At 41.7% G+C, this 17,219-nt stretch overlaps 1 protein-coding gene across 1 annotated transcript in view; it reads left to right on the top strand.

Moving 5' to 3' along the window:
• NAIP (NLR family apoptosis inhibitory protein) overlaps window positions 1-17,219 on the top strand; it is a 43,890-nt gene that overhangs the window by 12,590 nt on the left and 14,081 nt on the right. The window contains 8 exon segments of the mRNA XM_061621342.1: window positions 951-1,041; window positions 2,005-2,086; window positions 3,662-3,710; window positions 4,341-4,469; window positions 6,111-6,210; window positions 7,186-7,270; window positions 8,825-8,876; window positions 10,225-12,333. Of these exon segments, the coding sequence (XP_061477326.1) occupies window positions 951-1,041; window positions 2,005-2,086; window positions 3,662-3,710; window positions 4,341-4,469; window positions 6,111-6,210; window positions 7,186-7,270; window positions 8,825-8,876; window positions 10,225-12,333 (2,697 nt within the window).

Here is a 17,219-nt window from a genome sequence, read left to right as displayed (position 1 = left end):
TATATTGGTGCCTGAGGCAGAATGTCCAAATGTTGAGCTATAGCTTAGTAAAAGTAAAACAGGCAGTTACAATTTGCTGCCCTTTAATGATGTCCCAGACTTTGTTTTCCAGTATTCTTTACTTTCGGGGGATCGTGCCATCATGTGTTTGGTTAGCTGGTAATTGTGCCTTTGCTATGGCTGATCATGGGAACTCCAGATTATTTAGCTTTGCTCCTGACCTTAAAAAGGGTATGAATACTGTGCTTTGTCCTTCATCTGCTTTTAGGAAGTCACTACTGGTTCTTCTTTAGCATATATTTCTCACCCGTTCTTTTTAAAAAAGTAAGTTAATATTTCATAAAGACACTACTGAATTAGTTTCTCTATGTAGCTCAGACTTTACAGAAAAGGCCAATCTGTACTACCCTGGCCTCTTGCTAAATTATTATTGTTAATACTGTATTTGGTTTTAATCTTGTTTGTTTAACTGACTGCTTAATCATTTGTATTGTGGGTCTATGACCGCATAATAAAATTTGATTTGATTTGATTTGAGTTAATATTTCAGTATAATTTGGACTGCGTATACGCCATACATTTAAAGCTCTCTCCCCAAGAATCCTGGGAACTGTGGTTTACTCCTCACAGAACAACAGTTCCCAACACCTTTAACAAACTACAGTTGCCAGAATTCTTGATGGGGGGATGTGCTTTAAATGTATGATGTGTACACAGACTTTATTGTTTTGTGTTAGTGCTTAGGGTACAGAATGAATGTTACTGTGTTTTGTAAAGTAACCAGAGTGCCACCTGGCGAGAAGATACTATACACTAACAGTAACAACAACCCTACCGAGTAACTTTTTACTCAGCAGATTCTCTGGTGTTTTTTTCTAGTGGCAAGCAATCTTGAAAATGCCAAGGCATGGGAGAGTATCTCAGATATGTGTAATTTTTTTTACTTCCAGGTATAAAAGACACAGTTCAGTGCTTTGCCTGCAGTGGATGTTTGGGAAATTGGGAAGAAGGCGATGATCCTTGGAAAGAACATGCAAAAGTGTAATTTTCAGGGCCATTTTAAGGTCCCTTTATGCTGATGGATGCTACATTATGGCTAACATTTTCATTTATTTTATTGTTATTACATTTATATCCCACATTTCTTCCAAGAAGTTCAAGATGCCGTATGTGGTTCCTCCTCCCCATTTTAATCTCATGACAACCCTGTGAGGCAGGTTAGGCTGAAAGAGAGTGACTGGTCCAAGATCAGTCAGTCAGCTTTAATACGTTCTCTAGACATGATAACAAAGTGACTTAGCCACATGACTTGAAATCTCTAAGATCTATGTTCCCTAGCTGGGTTTTGGTCTTATATATCATTACTCAAGAATAATTACTGGCCGAAGAGTAAATTGGAGTCCCATATCCTCCATTGTGTTGTGGGGATGCAGAAGGAACCGTAGCTCAGTGGTAGGGCATATGCTTTGCATGCAAAAGGTCTCAGGTTCAATCCCTGGCATCTCCAGTTAAATATGATCCTCAGCAGGTGATATGAAAGATCTCTGGCTGAGTTCTTGGAAAGCTGTTGCTGTTCAAGGTAGACAGCAGGGAACTATATGGATGAATAGTCTGAGCGGCTGCCTATGCAGTGGTTAAGAACCAAGACATCACTGCTGGATCTGATTGTCAGCAAACAGTAGAGCATGATGAAATCATGATATCGATGACATAGCACTCCAAATTGCTATGCTCTGGTCTGGATGTACACTTGCATGTTTTAAAAGCCATGCCATTCTTGAATAAAACAAGGTTTATAACCTCTTGAGGACTGTCGCTTTTCTGAAAGATGAATCCTTACAGACCTATAGTGATTAATAGTTATCTTTTTACAAGCACCTCATTTATTCATACTAAAACATTGAAATCAACTAATTGACACAGTTATTTTTAATATTAGAAATCTTCCTGGTTATTTTAAAATGTATGAATCAATTGCCCATAATATTTTGTTTTGTTTTATAGATGTGAGTTTCTTCAAAAGGAGAAGTCCAAAGATGAAATTAAAGAGTATATTCAAAGTTATTGTGGATTTGTTGGCGTTACGGTATTATTTTGTCATTATTGTATTGAAATGTTAGCATCTGTATTATTACTGCTTGATTTCTCAAATGACTTGGCTGCACGCTGACCCTGCAAATGGTGGCCCTGCAAAAAGTGAATTTTGAGGGGTAGAATTAGAGGCAATTGTTTAGAAATCCCATTGCCATATCTGTAATCTGATATGCTAAAGATTCATATCTGGCTTCTGGTCTATTGAGGCTATTGAGAACTAAGTTGATAAAGCCTTCAAAATAGTGTCAAAAGTGCAAATAAACGTACCTTATTGTAATAAAATTTATTCATGTGAACAAAATGTTAGTTAAAAGAAGGATGGATACAGGCTTATGGGGGCCATAGACGTAGTGCCCTGGCCTCCCTCCCATGCCAGTGGGCCTCCTCAATTCTGGACAACTGTCATTTAATTTCCCACAATGCTCCTGATGTAGTATTGTTCTGAGGCACTGTGGGAAATGTAAATGAATCCCCAATGGCAGTTTATGGGAAATTAAAATGGTAATCATCTGGGCTGAGCTCTGAAAACATATTTTTAACTGAGGACTCGGGAATACCATCAGTGGGTCCTCCTGAGGTGATGTAGCTCTAGCAGCTGCCTGTTGCTGCTACATGGTGATGCTGGGCCTGACTGAAGGCATTTCAAGTTGTTAATTGTACACAGAGATTAAACAGAGTTTTAGCCCCTTTTCATGCATAAATTGCATTTCCTGCATCTCTGATTAAAATATGAAACCTACATTGGCTAGAATTTAAACTGGGTCTCATCAGTTTAAACTGGGTCTCATCTGCATTCTGTGTCTAGTGAAAGGAAAGGTCAAAGGCAAGTCTTGTGTGCGAAAATGCTCTTACTTCCAGCTGTAGTTAAGCTGAACTGTTGGCTATTGAGGGATAATATATTTGGCCATTGGCCATTAATCCAGTTTTACATACTTACAACACAAGCCTATGTATGTTTACTTAGAAATAAGTCCTGTCCAGTTCAGTGGGAGTCACTCCCAAGTAAGCATGTATAGGATTCAGCCCCACTAGTAGGGAATAAGGTCCATTGCATACAAAGGGACTTAGCTCCAAGTAAACATGCGTAGAACTGCACTGCAGTTATAGTGTGACATTTCCACTCTTGTTTGTGGGTGACCCAAGTCAGGTTACCCGATTCTTGTGTGAGGATGTAATTCTTTCAAGAGATGTCAAATATTTGTAAAGCTTGATCTAGTGGAATGGTGGATGATCAATTTCTTCCAACAATATTTTAATTTATCATATAGTTGGTAGGTTCAGCACAGGTCCAGTTCTTTCTCCTCAGCGCAGCCTCAGCTTGTGGTCTTAGTACCAATCCTGTTTTTTTCTTGCATAGCCTAGCATAAAGTATCTCCTATTGGTCAAACCTGTGGCAGATTAAGGAATGGTTACTGGACAGTCCTCATGGCAATGTCTGCACTAGTAAATTTAATTCAATGCATGCAAAAAGATTGCTACATGGGATTGCAACCCATTCAGGCAGCTGAAGTATCAAAGTAATCATAAAGAGAAGGCTATACTAATTTTAGCTGTATATTTTGTTTAGGGAAAGCAGTTTGCAACCTCCTACCAGAAGATACTGCCTTCTAATACAGGTACATGATGGAAATATAATTCTAGGCCTATGACATCATCATCACCATCATCTTTATTATTATTTGGCTGGAATCCAAAAGGCTACACGTGAAGCTTTTTAGACCTCCCTCTTCCTACTTCAGCTCCTTGTGCCCCCACGTCTGGGAATCGGGGACCCTCTTGAGCAGCACTGATGTTGTATGAGGAGCTGTAGCTGGAACTGAAAATGAGTTGCTTTCTCATGCACACAGAAGCACATTGCACAGACTCACAACCTTTTTGTAGCCTTTGCATTATTATTGGTATTCTTCCTGTGGTGGTGACGATAACGGCATTTCATAGTCAATTTTTCACATAGTTGTAAAAATCTTCCTTGTCAGATTCTGCCCTGTTCAAGAACTACAAGCTAGGCTATTTCAACCCATATTGAAATGATATTCTTTTATAAGCCAATCTTACACAAGGAGACAGGTGCACTTGAGCTCGTTTATTTCAGTGGATTAAATGAACCTAACTCTGTGTAGGCTTTTGCATACACATGATAAAAGGACATTGTGGGAGTGATTCCTTCCAGTTTCCTGCACTTGGCCATTTTAAAACAAATTGACAGTATTTCAGGTTTTTCTAACATGTGTTTTGGGTTGCAAAAGGGGATTCAGAACCGGGGATTTTGAACATCTATGAGGATGAAGATATCCGGCTGGATTCTTTTAAAACTTGGCCACAAGATGCACATGCTGATGCCACTACTCTGGCCAAAGCAGGATATTTCTATACAGGTCAGTCACTTGTCACTTTTGTTGGCATTATAGGCCTTCATATGTAAGTGGATTTTAGGTCATAATAAGCTTGCTTATTTCTTGCCCAGAGCCCTATAGGGACAGCTTGGTGCCCATATCTCATCATGCATGCAGAACTTTCATGAGGAAGTGCTTCTGGATGGGTGGGTGGGTGGACTGCTCCATGTATGCATCTTTGTCCCATTGCCTGCAACACACTGCCTTGATGAAGACCTCTGGCACTGGTTTCTTTAGCAGCACTAATTATGTTGAGTGGGAGTGAAGAATAGATAATAATGCACAGCCTGATCGACACAATGCAGTTCTATATTTGAGAATCTCTGGCTCAGTCAGTACCAGCACCCTAGGTGCCATATGTAGGGATTCCAGCCCCTTTCCCCCAGTTCCCATGGCATATGTGAAATATGTCCTTGCTGGATCAGAGATTCTTCCTTTTACATTATATACTTGAAAGCTCTTCAGTGGTGTTATGCATCTGGCCTGTCTTGATTGGGAATGGAAGGGGCTATTGCTATAGTTTTGTCTGACAATTTAATGGATTGTTAGGGACTTGACAAAATAATATTAATGTTCTTAATGTCTGGAGATGCTTTCCTTAAAGGAATCACTTTTTAGACTTCAAAACAGCCTCCCACTAGCTGGAGGGTGGTGACACCCTCCAGCTAGTGGGAAGGATAGAACAACAGTTTCTCTCTTACATAAACAGGGAGAATGGAGAAAGATTTGGCTCTGACCATATTGCATTGGAAGCAGCCTGGGGGGCTGAGGGGGAATGAAGCAGTCTCTTTCATTGGAAATCTGTTACAGGATCAGGGGTTGTGTTGTCTGCTGAAGGAAAGTGACTGAATGATTAGCCCAGTGAACTTCAGTGCTGAGCAGGGATTTGAACTTCTTCTTGGTCTACATCCAGCACTCTAACTGTTAATCCAATACTAGCAAACTGATAACCGCTGAGACAAGATTGTAGTGTGCTGGAAAGATTAAAGATAAAGGGTTGTAGTCAACTAAGTCCTACTCAGAGTAGACCCATTAAAATTAATGAGCCTGTTAGTCATGTCTAGTAACTTCAATAGGTCTACTCTGAGTAGGACTAGGATTGTATACCACCCAAAGTTCTCATAATGAAACCTAAACTACTTTTTACGTCTACTTAGAGCATTCTTGCTTAAAACATAATTATATAATATGAATATATAAACCAACCTTGTTACTCCAAAAGGTGCTAGTCTGAAAAAAGTTTATTTGCCTTCTTCTTACTTATAAGAGTGCTCCTATTGTGAGTAAAATGCAAGCTGGTAAAAAAAACCAACCCAAAACACAACAGGCTAGAATCACAGTGGGCTGACAAAGGAGAACAAGAGAGCTACCAGTCTGTTGTGTTTTCCAGACTAGCCATAGAGGAACTGAAGTGTGCTCCTCCACAGACAGTGTGGAAGCCAAGTAGACTGAAGAAGACGAAGAAGAAACAAAGAGCTCTGCCCCTCCTTCCTCAGCCCACTCAGGCAACCAGGGGGAATTCTATGCAGTTGCCTTTGTGGAATTCCTGGTCACCGGGGGTGACTTGGTGAATGGTTAAATACAAGAATGAACTACGTTATTGTATAAATTGGCTTTTTGTAGGGAAGAAGGACATTGTGCAGTGCTTTTCGTGTGCTGGACGTCTAACAAACTGGAAAGAAACTGACGATCCTTGGAAAGAGCATGCTAAATTTTCCCCTCAGTAAGTGACTGTTGGAGGCAGCTCACCACAATATATGTGAAAACATCATAAAATATAAATAAATCTATATATATGCCAAGAGAGCTATAAATAAACTAATATAACCATATCAAGGAGGCATCAGTAGAATCCTCAAAGCCCTGGAAAGCTTAATACCTACAAAAGTATTTTTTTTCTTTTTCAAAAGTAAGTGAGCCCCTTTCCCCAGTTTAGACCAGGATCTCAGAGTGCGGCAAGGAGAGCTTTAATCCTTCCCTCCCCAGCTGTGACTGCCCTGAAACTCAGTTCCCTGTGTGGCAGTTACTGATAGGGGAAAAAAAGACCCCAGTTGGTATGAGTGTGGATTCCAAGCCATGAAAAGCTTTAAACCAAAACCAGTGCCTTGATCAGGGCCCAGAAACAGCTAATGCATTTGCCAGAATATTTATTGTATGTGCTTCCCACAGTCGACCCCTATGAGGAGACTGGCCATGGTGTTCTGCACCAGCTGTTGTTTCGGGACTGTCTTCAAGGGCAGCCTTATGTAAAGCACATTACAGTAATCAACAATGTTACAAAGAATAGATGATGGAGGTAGGATCCAAGAGGAACATAGCTGGCATATACACGTCAAGATGATATCTATCCACATTCATTATTTTAGTTGTTATAAATCATGTTTTTACTCTAATATTAGAATTTCTTGATCTCTCTAATTTAATTTACTGGTAATACTGTAGTAATAAAATATATTTTAAGAAATTATTTTTTAAAAGTTGTAAGCAATCACCACACCAGCTCTTAGGCTTCTCAGAACCAAACACAGGATCTGACCTGGAAGAAAATAAAGGAACCAAACCCATAGATGCTAACTAAATGTTCCAAGTAATGGGATGGGATTTAATGGTTCAGCATCATGCCTTATGAGTGGTATGTAAAAACCAGCTGGCATCTTTGATGATCCCAATTAATGCATTCCTTTAACAATTATTACAGTTGTAAGCTATCAGATGCAGGCAGGAAAACATCAGTGGAGAATCCTCAAAGACAAGCAGAGACTGAGGCTTGGCTACAAACCCAGGTAAAAAAATAACCACATAAATGGAGTCTCATACATTATTTTGCTTTGGTCTATAATGGCTACTAAGAAAAATCAAACTTAAAATAACATAAATGGAAATTATAAGAGATTTTGCAACACTGAATTCAGAGAATGGGGAGTCTGTGGCCTCCCATATTGTTGGACTATAACTTCCATCATTGCTGATCACTGGCCCTGCTGAGAACGGCTGATGGGAAATGGAGTCCAGCAAGATCTGGAGGGACACAGGTTCTCCATCTCTGACTTAACACTAATGTTAGTGGAGTCTGACATGAAGGGAAGCTTTCCCATCATTACAAATAGCAACCACGGGGCGTATCTGATTCTGATCAGAAGTGAGATGAGGGTAAAAGGTTAAAGCAGTCTTCTCTCCATGCCATAGTCTTGATGCAATCCCCCCATGCGCGCTACAAAGAAGGATCACAAGAATTAAATGTTTCATGAAACTCCTACATATTTGCATGTATTGAACCCATTGGCATTCATTTCTGTGCTAAAAGGGAGAACATGAAGACTATTTTTAGGCAAGGGGTGGGGAACCTCTTGCCCATTAGCCAGTCTTGGCCCTTCAGGAGATCCAATTTGACCCACAATGCCATTTTTCCCAAACCACACCCAGCAGCTCATCAACTGATGTCACAGGTGACATCAGCTGATAGGCGGGTTTCATCCTGCATTGGCTGTGTGCTCTGTTCCCAAGCCAAGGCAGCAGGATTTAATCTTTGCTCATCAGCTGATAAGCAGGTAATAGTCCTTTGCAAAAGCACTTTGAAGCAGCTCTATACTTCTTTAAGCGAGCGATTAGGAACTGAATCTATAATGAGACAGTGGCATCCTAATACTGGAAAATGATATGATCAAAACACTTTGACTCCTTTGAAAAATAAATACTCATCTGACTTTAACTGGATGCACCTGTATTCACTTAGGACTGGAAGGTATAGTTTTTGCTTCTTGACATAAACAGCTGTAGCTAAACTAAACAATCAACAATGTCTCAAGCTTTAAGAAAAACACTCAGCACACTGAAGCCACTGACTTCAAAAGTTTAACATTGTTAACTCTCTGTCACTTTTACCCTAACAGCTGACTTATCCACTGCATCTTAAGACATTTTATTATAGGCTACTACATATGGGGTGGATTTCTGGGGTTTTTTGTTTTCTTTTACGGAGGGGCATTTTTCTATACCACAGAGGAAATAATTTCCAAATTCTGCATACGAGTTCCTATAAAGCAGGTGACTCAAATTCTACTGAGTCTATTAAGGAGATAGCAGAATTTTGATTATTGTGTTGTAACGAAATCTGATATTTTGACAGGAATAATCTTTCAATTTCTATGAGTAACTCAGATTGTAACTCTAAACACGCTGTCTAGGGACTAATCCCCAATGAGCACAGTGGTACTGGGTTCCAGGTAAAGATAAACAGGATTGGGGTTATCAGAAATTTACACCAAAAGAAATGAAAGATATTGCATTTCCTATTTAGCCATTCTAACTGATTTACTACATATTACTGGTTTTTCTAGCTAATGGACTGCAGTTTGAAAGAGAGAGAAGCTCCCCATTATGCAATGACTAGTAAGTTCTTTGCCACGCATACCTCATAGAAAAAGCCCAGGTTTACCCACTGTTGTGTCAGAATCTAATAATATGCATGCTACTACAAACTCATATAACTGTATGATTCTGTGCATATTTACTTTAGTGATAGATTCCACTGAGTTCAAGTGAGACTCACTCTCAATTAAATGTAACTAAGTTTGCAGGCTAAAGGTGGGTTCTGCAGAGGGATATAAAACAACTCAGTTATTCACGTCAGCTGCTTAACTGAATTAACACATTCAGAATAGAATTTCATAGGATCAGCGGATGTATATTATAATAAACCCCAGAAAAATACACCTAGAGGCATTGGCCTGCAGCATCATAATGATATGGATGTGTCATGAAGGTAATAAACTGCAAGGCCAAATCTATCCTTTGCGATTTCCACCCCCATCCCCTCACTATCATAGAAATGTGGGTTGGTTTTGTACCTGACAAATGTCTTTCATCTATAGACTAAGTCCACTATTATTCCACAGTAATAGTATACTGCATAGAAATGTCAAAATGGTATATTTTACCTTCATCATCATAGCCATTTCACATGTCCCAAGTCAAGTTCTTCTTGCACTCTCCCTGGTCTGTCCCAGTTGTCTTTGCCTAGTGCCCCTTTTACTATTGAAGCCAGATTAAAAGAATATGTGCATTTATTGTTACTTAAGCAATTATGCAACATATGATTTGCACATGTGTCTGTCTTATGATTGCTTCACACATAATATTTTCCAGTGCCTCTAGTTGTTTATCTTTACACTGAAGGTACACCATTTGGAAGAATGATGGCTTCCTGTGATGGACATTCATAATTGGAAAAAGACCCACTTCATCATTCTGTAATTAAAAGTATTGCCATAAATAGTAGATGATGTGGATGCAGTGAACACACATATCTGTGCATGGCTAAACCTAAGGCATGTTGAGATCCAAGAGCAGTCAATTAAATGCAAATATACTGGTTTGAGGAAGGAACACAGAGCATCTGCCTTGCATGCAGAAGGTCCCAGTTTCAATCCCTCGCATTCCCAGGCAGAGCAGAGAATGACTCCCATCTGAAAGCCTGGAGAGCTGCTGCAAGTCAGAATAAACAATACAGAGTCTGACTTGGTATAAAGCAGTTTCCAATGTTCCTGTATTCCTGCTATAAATAATAGTTAGACTCACAAAAGCACAAAGCCTGCAGTGCAGAAAAGCGCTGTCATAGTGTGGATAGTTAAGATGGATGTACATTAGTGTGTTGTCATGACACATGATGTAAATAAAAGTTATGTCAATAAAATAGTTGTTTCAAACAAATCTCACCCCCACTTCTCTCTTTTCACAGATAAGGCCTTTGAGGAGCATGAGTGGCTTCAAGGACAGCTGTCCGGGACATACAGCGACATCAATTTCAGGAAAATGTTTTCATTTGGGGACTCTACCCATTTTGCTATTGATTTGAAATTGCTCTATGGGGATCTAGCCATTGTCTCCAAGGACATCAATAACCTGCCACTGCAGAAGCTCACGCTGCCTGAGGTCCTTGAGAGCTTCCATTCCATTACAGTTGTAGAAGGGGAAGCAGGCAGCGGAAAGACAGCGCTGCTGCGGAAGATAGCTATTCTTTGGGCATCTGGGTGCTGTCCCATACTCAGCAGATTCAAATTTGTTTTTTATCTGCCCTTGAATTCTAGGAGACGTGATCAGAGCTTGGCTGACCTAATTTGTAATCAGGTGGTAGGGCTTAAGGGGTTATTGACCGAAGATTCCCTGAAGAACGTATGCCAACAATTAGAAAACCAGGCCCTGTTCCTTTTGGATGATTATGATGAAATGACTGCAGTTCCCCGGGTCATTGAAGACCTGATTCAAAAGAACTACCTGAATAAACACTGTTTGGTTATTGCAGTCCGTACCAACAGGATTGGGAAAATCCGCCACTATGCCAACATAATTCTTAGCATTGCAGAGTTTCCACTGAGTAGCACCCTCTATCTGTTAAAGAAGCTATTTTCACATGACACTGCCTTTTTAGAAGAGTTTTACATTCAGATGGCCATGGAAGAACCAATACAGTCCATCTTCAAGACTCCCCTTTTTGCTGTGGCTGTTGCGGCGTATTGGGCTCAATATCCTGCTGGTGATACGCTCATACATCTTGTCATTTTAAAAGCCTACCTGCTATACAACTCACTGAAATATCCACAGGAGAGTGAACGTTTAAAGACCACAGTGTCCACTTGTGGTGAACTTGCCTTAAGAGGTCTCTTCAAATCCAACTTTGAATTCAGTGAAGAGGACCTCTCAGAAGTTGCAGTTAATGGAGATGATGCTCTCTGGTTTGGTCTGCTGAGCAAGTTCACTGCCCAAAGACTCCGGCCACTCTACACATTCTTCCACCTTTCATTCCAAGAATTTCTTGCAGGTCTAAGGATGAGTGAGCTCCTGAGTTCAGATGTACAAGCAGATGTGGAGAGAGGACTGCAATACATGCAGCAAATCAACACATTTGTGAAAATCAGTGGACGCTACCAGTATATCTTGATATATGCTTGTAGTGAACCTTCTAAAGCAGTGCCCCAAATAATTTCCCACTTACTCAATTTACTCAGTTGCAAGGCGTCATTTGAAAGCCAGTTGGAAAATGATACTTACCTACAGCAAACACCAAAACTTCAGCTAATGCAACAGCAAGCTCTCTTTCTCTCTTTCGGATTGCTGCCAGAGATGTATCATATAAAATTCACTGAAGCTGTACTGACACTCACAACTAAGCTAGCTTATCAAAGCCATATGGTTCCTGCATGTGTCCCTATACTATCACAGTTCCTTACTGGGAAAGAATTTTCTTTAGATCTATTTGCTTCCAAAAGTGACTTCATAAGTCGCTTCTTTCTCGATTATCCAGAAAGTTTGTTCTTGCCCAGCAGATTTGAGGTATGTTTCCTTGGCCAAGAGAAAAATACTGATATGTCTCTACTTGAAAGTTGTTATTCCCATCTGGGGGTTCCGGTTGTTGACCAGGAATATGCTCCTGCTTTTACACTCCTCAGTAATGTTACCCAGCAGCTTAAAGAAGACATAGATTTCAAGAATAGTTTTAGGACACTTTTCCCAAGGCAGCTTCCAGATTCCAAAATATCTCCATTTGTCCATATAGAGGGTCATGAAAAGATCCCATATTTGAAATTTGATGCCAGTTATGTACATTTGTTTCAGGATCTTGACCTTCAGAATTTAGTAGTTCTCTTCTCAGTTTTTGATCGTATTGAACTCAGGCTCAAAAATTGCAAAGGTCTGATTGAAAGTATCAAACCAGCTATTGAACAGAACTTGGACTCTTTTAGAATTTGCAGCATACACGATACTGACTTGAATGTCATAGAAGAGAACCTGCTCCTTTCAATGGCTTCACTTGAATCCCTTGAAATTAAGGGGAAGACATCAATACCAGGTACTGTACTATGACCTTGAACTGAATGCATTTCTATCTATTTTGCCTTTAGTGCCATACACTTAATTAATGAGGGCTGTAGCCTGTATCCAACATTTAAGAACATAAGAACATAAGAAGAGCCTGCTGGATCAGGCCAGTGGCCTATCTAGTCCAGCATCCTGTTCTCACAGTGGCCAACCAGGTGCCTGGGGGAAGCCCGCAAGCAGGACCCGAGTGCAAGAACACTCTCCCCTCCTGAGGCTTCCGGCAACTGGTTTTCAGAAGCATGCTGCCTCTGACTAGGGTGGCACAGCACAGCCATCACAGCTAGTAGCCATTGATAGCCCTGTCCTCCATGAATTTGTCCAATCTTCTTTTAAAGCCATCCAAGCTGGTGGCCATTACTGCATCTTGTGGGAGCAAATTCCATAGTTTAACTATGCGCTGAGTAAAGAAGTACTTCCTTTTGTCTGTCCTGAATCTTCCAACATTCAGCTTCTTTGAATGTCCACGAGTTCTAGCATTATGAGAGAGGGAGAAGAACTTTTCTCTATCCACTTTCTCAGTGCCATGCATAATTTTATACACTTCTATCATGTCTCCTCTGACCCGCCTTTTCTCTAAACTAAAAAGCCCCAAATGCTGCAACCTTTCCTCGTAAGGGAGTCGCTCCATCCCCCTGATCATTCTGGTTGCCCTCCTCTGAACCTTTTCCAACTCTAGAATATCCTTTTTGAGATGAGGCGACCAGAACTGTACACAGTATTCCAAATGCGGCCGCACCATAGATTTATACAACGGCATGATGATATCGGCTGTTTTATTTTCAATACCTTTCCTAATTATTGCTAGCATGGAATTTGCCTTTTTCACAGCTGCCGCACACTGGGTCGACATTTTCATCGTGCTGTCCACTACAACCCCGAGGTCTCTCTCCTGGTCGGTCACCGCCAGTTCAGACCCCATGAGCGTATATGTGAAATTCAGATTTTTTGCTCCAATATGCATAATTTTACACTTGTTTATATTGAATTGCATTTGCCATTTTTCCGCCCATTCACTCAGTTTGGAGAGGTCTTTTTGGAGCTCTTCGCAATCCCTTTTTGTTTTAACAACCCTGAACAATTTAGTGTCGTCAGCAAACTTGGCCACTTCACTGCTCACTCCTAATTCTAGGTCATTAATGAACAAGTTGAAAAGTACAGGTCCCAATACCGATCCTTGAGGGACTCCACTTTCTACAGCCCTCCATTGGGAGAACTGTCCATTTATTCCTACTCTCTGCTTTCTGCTTCTTAACCAATTCCTTATCCACAAGAGGACCTCTCCTCTTATTCCATGACTGCTAAGCTTCCTCAGAAGCCTTTGGTGAGGTACCTTGTCAAACGCTTTTTGAAAGTCTAAGTACACTATGTCCACTGGATCACCTCTATCTATATGCTTGTTGACACTCTCAAAGAATTCTAATAGGTTACTGAGACAGGACTTTCCCTTGCAGACTCTGGCTCTGCTTCAGCAAGGCTTGTTCTTCTATGTGCTTAGTTAATCTAGCTTTAATAATACTTTCTACCAGTTTTCCAGGGACAGAAGTTAAGCTAACTGGCCTGTAATTTCCGGGATCCCCTCTGGATCCCTTTTTGAAGATTGGCGTTACATTTGCCACTTTCCAGTCCTCAGGCACGGAGGAGGACCCGAGGGACAAGTTACATATTTTAGTTAGCAGATCAGCAATTTCACCTTTGAGTTCTTTGAGAACTCTCGGGTGGATGCCATCCGGGCCCGGTGATTTATCAGTTTTTATATTGTCCATTAAGCTTAGAACTTCCTCTCTCGTTACCACTATTTGTCTCAGTTCCTCAGAATCCCTTCCTCCAAATGTTAGTTCAGGTTCAGGGATCTGCCCTATATCTTCCACTGTGAAGACAGATGCAAAGAATTCATTTAGCTTCTCTGCAATCTCCTTATCGTTCTTTAGTACACCTTTGACTCCCTTATCATCCAAGGGTCCAATTGTCTCCCTAGATGGTCTCCTGCTTTGAATGTATTTATAGAATTTTTTGTTGTTGGTTTTTATGTTCTTAGCAATGTGCTCCTCAAATTCTTTTTTAGCATCCCTTATTGTCTTCTTGCATTTCTTTTGCCAGAGTTTGTGTTCTTTTTTATTTTCTTCATTCGGACAAGACTTCCATTTTCTGAAGGAAGACTTTTTGCCTCTAAGAGCTTCCTTGACTTTGCTCGTTAACCATGCTGGCATCTTCTTGGCCCTGGTGGTACCTTTTCTGATCTGCGGTATGCACTCCAGTTGAGCTTCTAATATAGTGTTTTTAAACAACTTCCAAGCATTTTCGAGTGATGTGACCCTCTGGACTTTGTTTTTCAGCTTTCTTTTTACCAATCCCCTCATTTTTGTGAAGTTTCCTCTTTTGAAGTCAAATGTGACCGTGTTGGATTTTCTTGGCAATTGGCCATTTACATGTATGTTTAATTTAATAGCACTGTGGTCACTGCTCCCAATCGGTTCAACAACACTTACATCTCGCACCAGGTCCCGGTCCCCACTGAGGATTAAGTCCAGGGTTGCCGTCCCTCTGGTCGGTTCCATGACCAACTGATCTAGGGAATAGTCATTTAGAATATCTAGAAACTTTGCTTCTTTGTCATGACTGGAACACATATGCGGCCAGTCTGTGTCCGGGTAGTTGAAGTCACCCATTACTACCACATTTCCTAGTTTGGATGCTTCCTTAATTTCATATCTCATCTCAAGGTCTCCCTGAGCATTTTGATCAGGGGGACGATAGATCGTTCCCAGTATTAAGTCCCTCCTGGGGCACGGTATCACCACCCACAACGATTCTGTGGAGGAGTCTGCCTCTTTTGGGGTTTCGAGCTTGCTGGATTCAGTGCCTTCTTTCATGTATAGAGCGACTCCGCCACCAATACGTCCTTCCCTGTCCTTCCGATATAGTTTATATCCAGGGATAACCGTATCCCACTGGTTTTCTCCATTCCACCAGGTCTCCGTTATGCTCACTATATCAATGCTCTCCTCTAAGACCAAGCACTCCAGTTCTCCCATCTTGGTTCGGAGGCTCCTAGCATTAGCATACAGGCACTTGTAAGCAGTGTCTCTCTTCAAGTGTCTTTGGCACTTGTGGTTAGGCCTGTGGTAATTTTGCTCTTCTGAATTTATATCCTGTGCCCCTGCTCTCACAATGCCTACTTCTAGGCCTACCCCTTTTAAAATTTCATCATTTCTTTGGTTTTTATCCCAGGGGGGAGGTTTATTCCAAACCGGACCTTTCTCAGCTCCTGTCGGGTTTCCCCCCTCAGTCAGTTTAAAAGCTGCTCTGCTACCTTTTTAATTTTAAGTGCCAGCAGTCTGGTTCCATTCTGGTTCAAGTGGAGCCCGTCCCTTTTGTACAAGCCCGGCTTGTCCCAAAATGTTCCCCAGTGCCTAACAAATCCGAACCCTTCCACCCGACACCATCGTCTCATCCATGCATTGAGACTGCAAAGCTGGGCCTGTCTGGCTGGTCCTGCGCGTGGAACTGGTAGCATTTCAGAGAAAGCCACCTTGGAGGTCATGGCTTTCAGCATCCTACCTAGCAACCTAAATTTTGCTTCCAGGACCTCACGGCTGCATTTCCCCATGTCGTTGGTGCCAACGTGCACCACGACCACTGACTCCTCCCCAGCACTGTCTACCAAACTATCTAAACGACAGGCGATATCCGCAACCTTCGCACCAGGCAGGCAAAACACCTTGCGGTCTACGCGCCCATCACACACCCCACTGTCTATGTTCCTAATGATCGAATCACCCACTACAAGGATCCCTCCACCCCCTGGAGATATATCCTTGGCACGAGAGGATAGCTGCTCATCCCCCAAGGAATGGGTCCCTTCTAAGGGATCGTTTCCCTCTTCCTCAGCTGGATGCTCTCCTTCCCCGAGACCATCGTTGTCCATGATAGCAGGAGAGCTATCATCGTTGGAGTGGGACACAGCTATAACGTCCCTGAAGGCCTCCTCCACACACCTCTCTGCCTCTCTCAGCTTTTCCAGGTCCGCCACCTTGGCCTCAAGGAAATGAAGTCGTTCCCGGAGAGCCAGGAGCTCATTGCACCGAGAGCACACCCACGACTTCTGTCCAACAGGCAGATAGTCGTACATGCTGCAGGCTGTGCAAAACACTGGAAAGCCCCCACACCCCTGCTGGCTTCTTACCTGCATAGTTTTGTTTAAGGTTTATTACGTCAATGGGTTGGAGACTGCGGTTTAGTTGAGGTCAGGGAACAGACGGGCAGAGTGGGGGGCCCTGGCCTCCTCGCCCTGCTGCCGAACTCGCTCTGCTGCTTAGCTCGCCTTGACGCTTCGTCAGCTGGGGCTCCCTCTAGCTCATGGAGCAGGCAAGCAAGCAGAGCTCAAGCTCATGCCATAGATCTTTCTCTTTCCCTCCCTGTACCTACCCTCCCAAAGCCCCTCTAGATAGTTGGCGCTACCTACTGCATTTTGTAGTCTGTGTCATGCAGGGCTCCAGTGGGAGGGAGGAATCACCTGAATTTGGATGGTGGAATCTTGCACCAGCAGAGCACCAGATTCCTCAATCCAATTTTAGGTGATTTATTTATTTATTATTTAATTTGTATCCCACCCTTCCTCCCAGCAGGAGCCCAGGGCAGCAAACAAAGCGCTAAAAACACTTTAAAACATCATAAAAACAGATCTTAAAATACATTAAAACAAAACAGCGTTAAAAACATTTAAAAAAAACAACTTTAAAAAAGGGTTAAAAACATTATAAAAACATATTAAGCAATTCTAATACAGACGCAGACTGGGATAGTTCTCAACTTAAAAGGCTTGTTGAAAGAGGAAAGTCTTCAAAAGGCGCCAAAAAG

The sequence above is a fragment of the Rhineura floridana genome, chromosome 1 (assembly GCF_030035675.1).
Source record: "Rhineura floridana isolate rRhiFlo1 chromosome 1, rRhiFlo1.hap2, whole genome shotgun sequence".
In the NCBI taxonomy this organism is placed as follows: Eukaryota; Metazoa; Chordata; class Lepidosauria; order Squamata; family Rhineuridae; genus Rhineura; species Rhineura floridana.
This window is presented reverse-complemented; position numbering and strand designations above follow the sequence as displayed.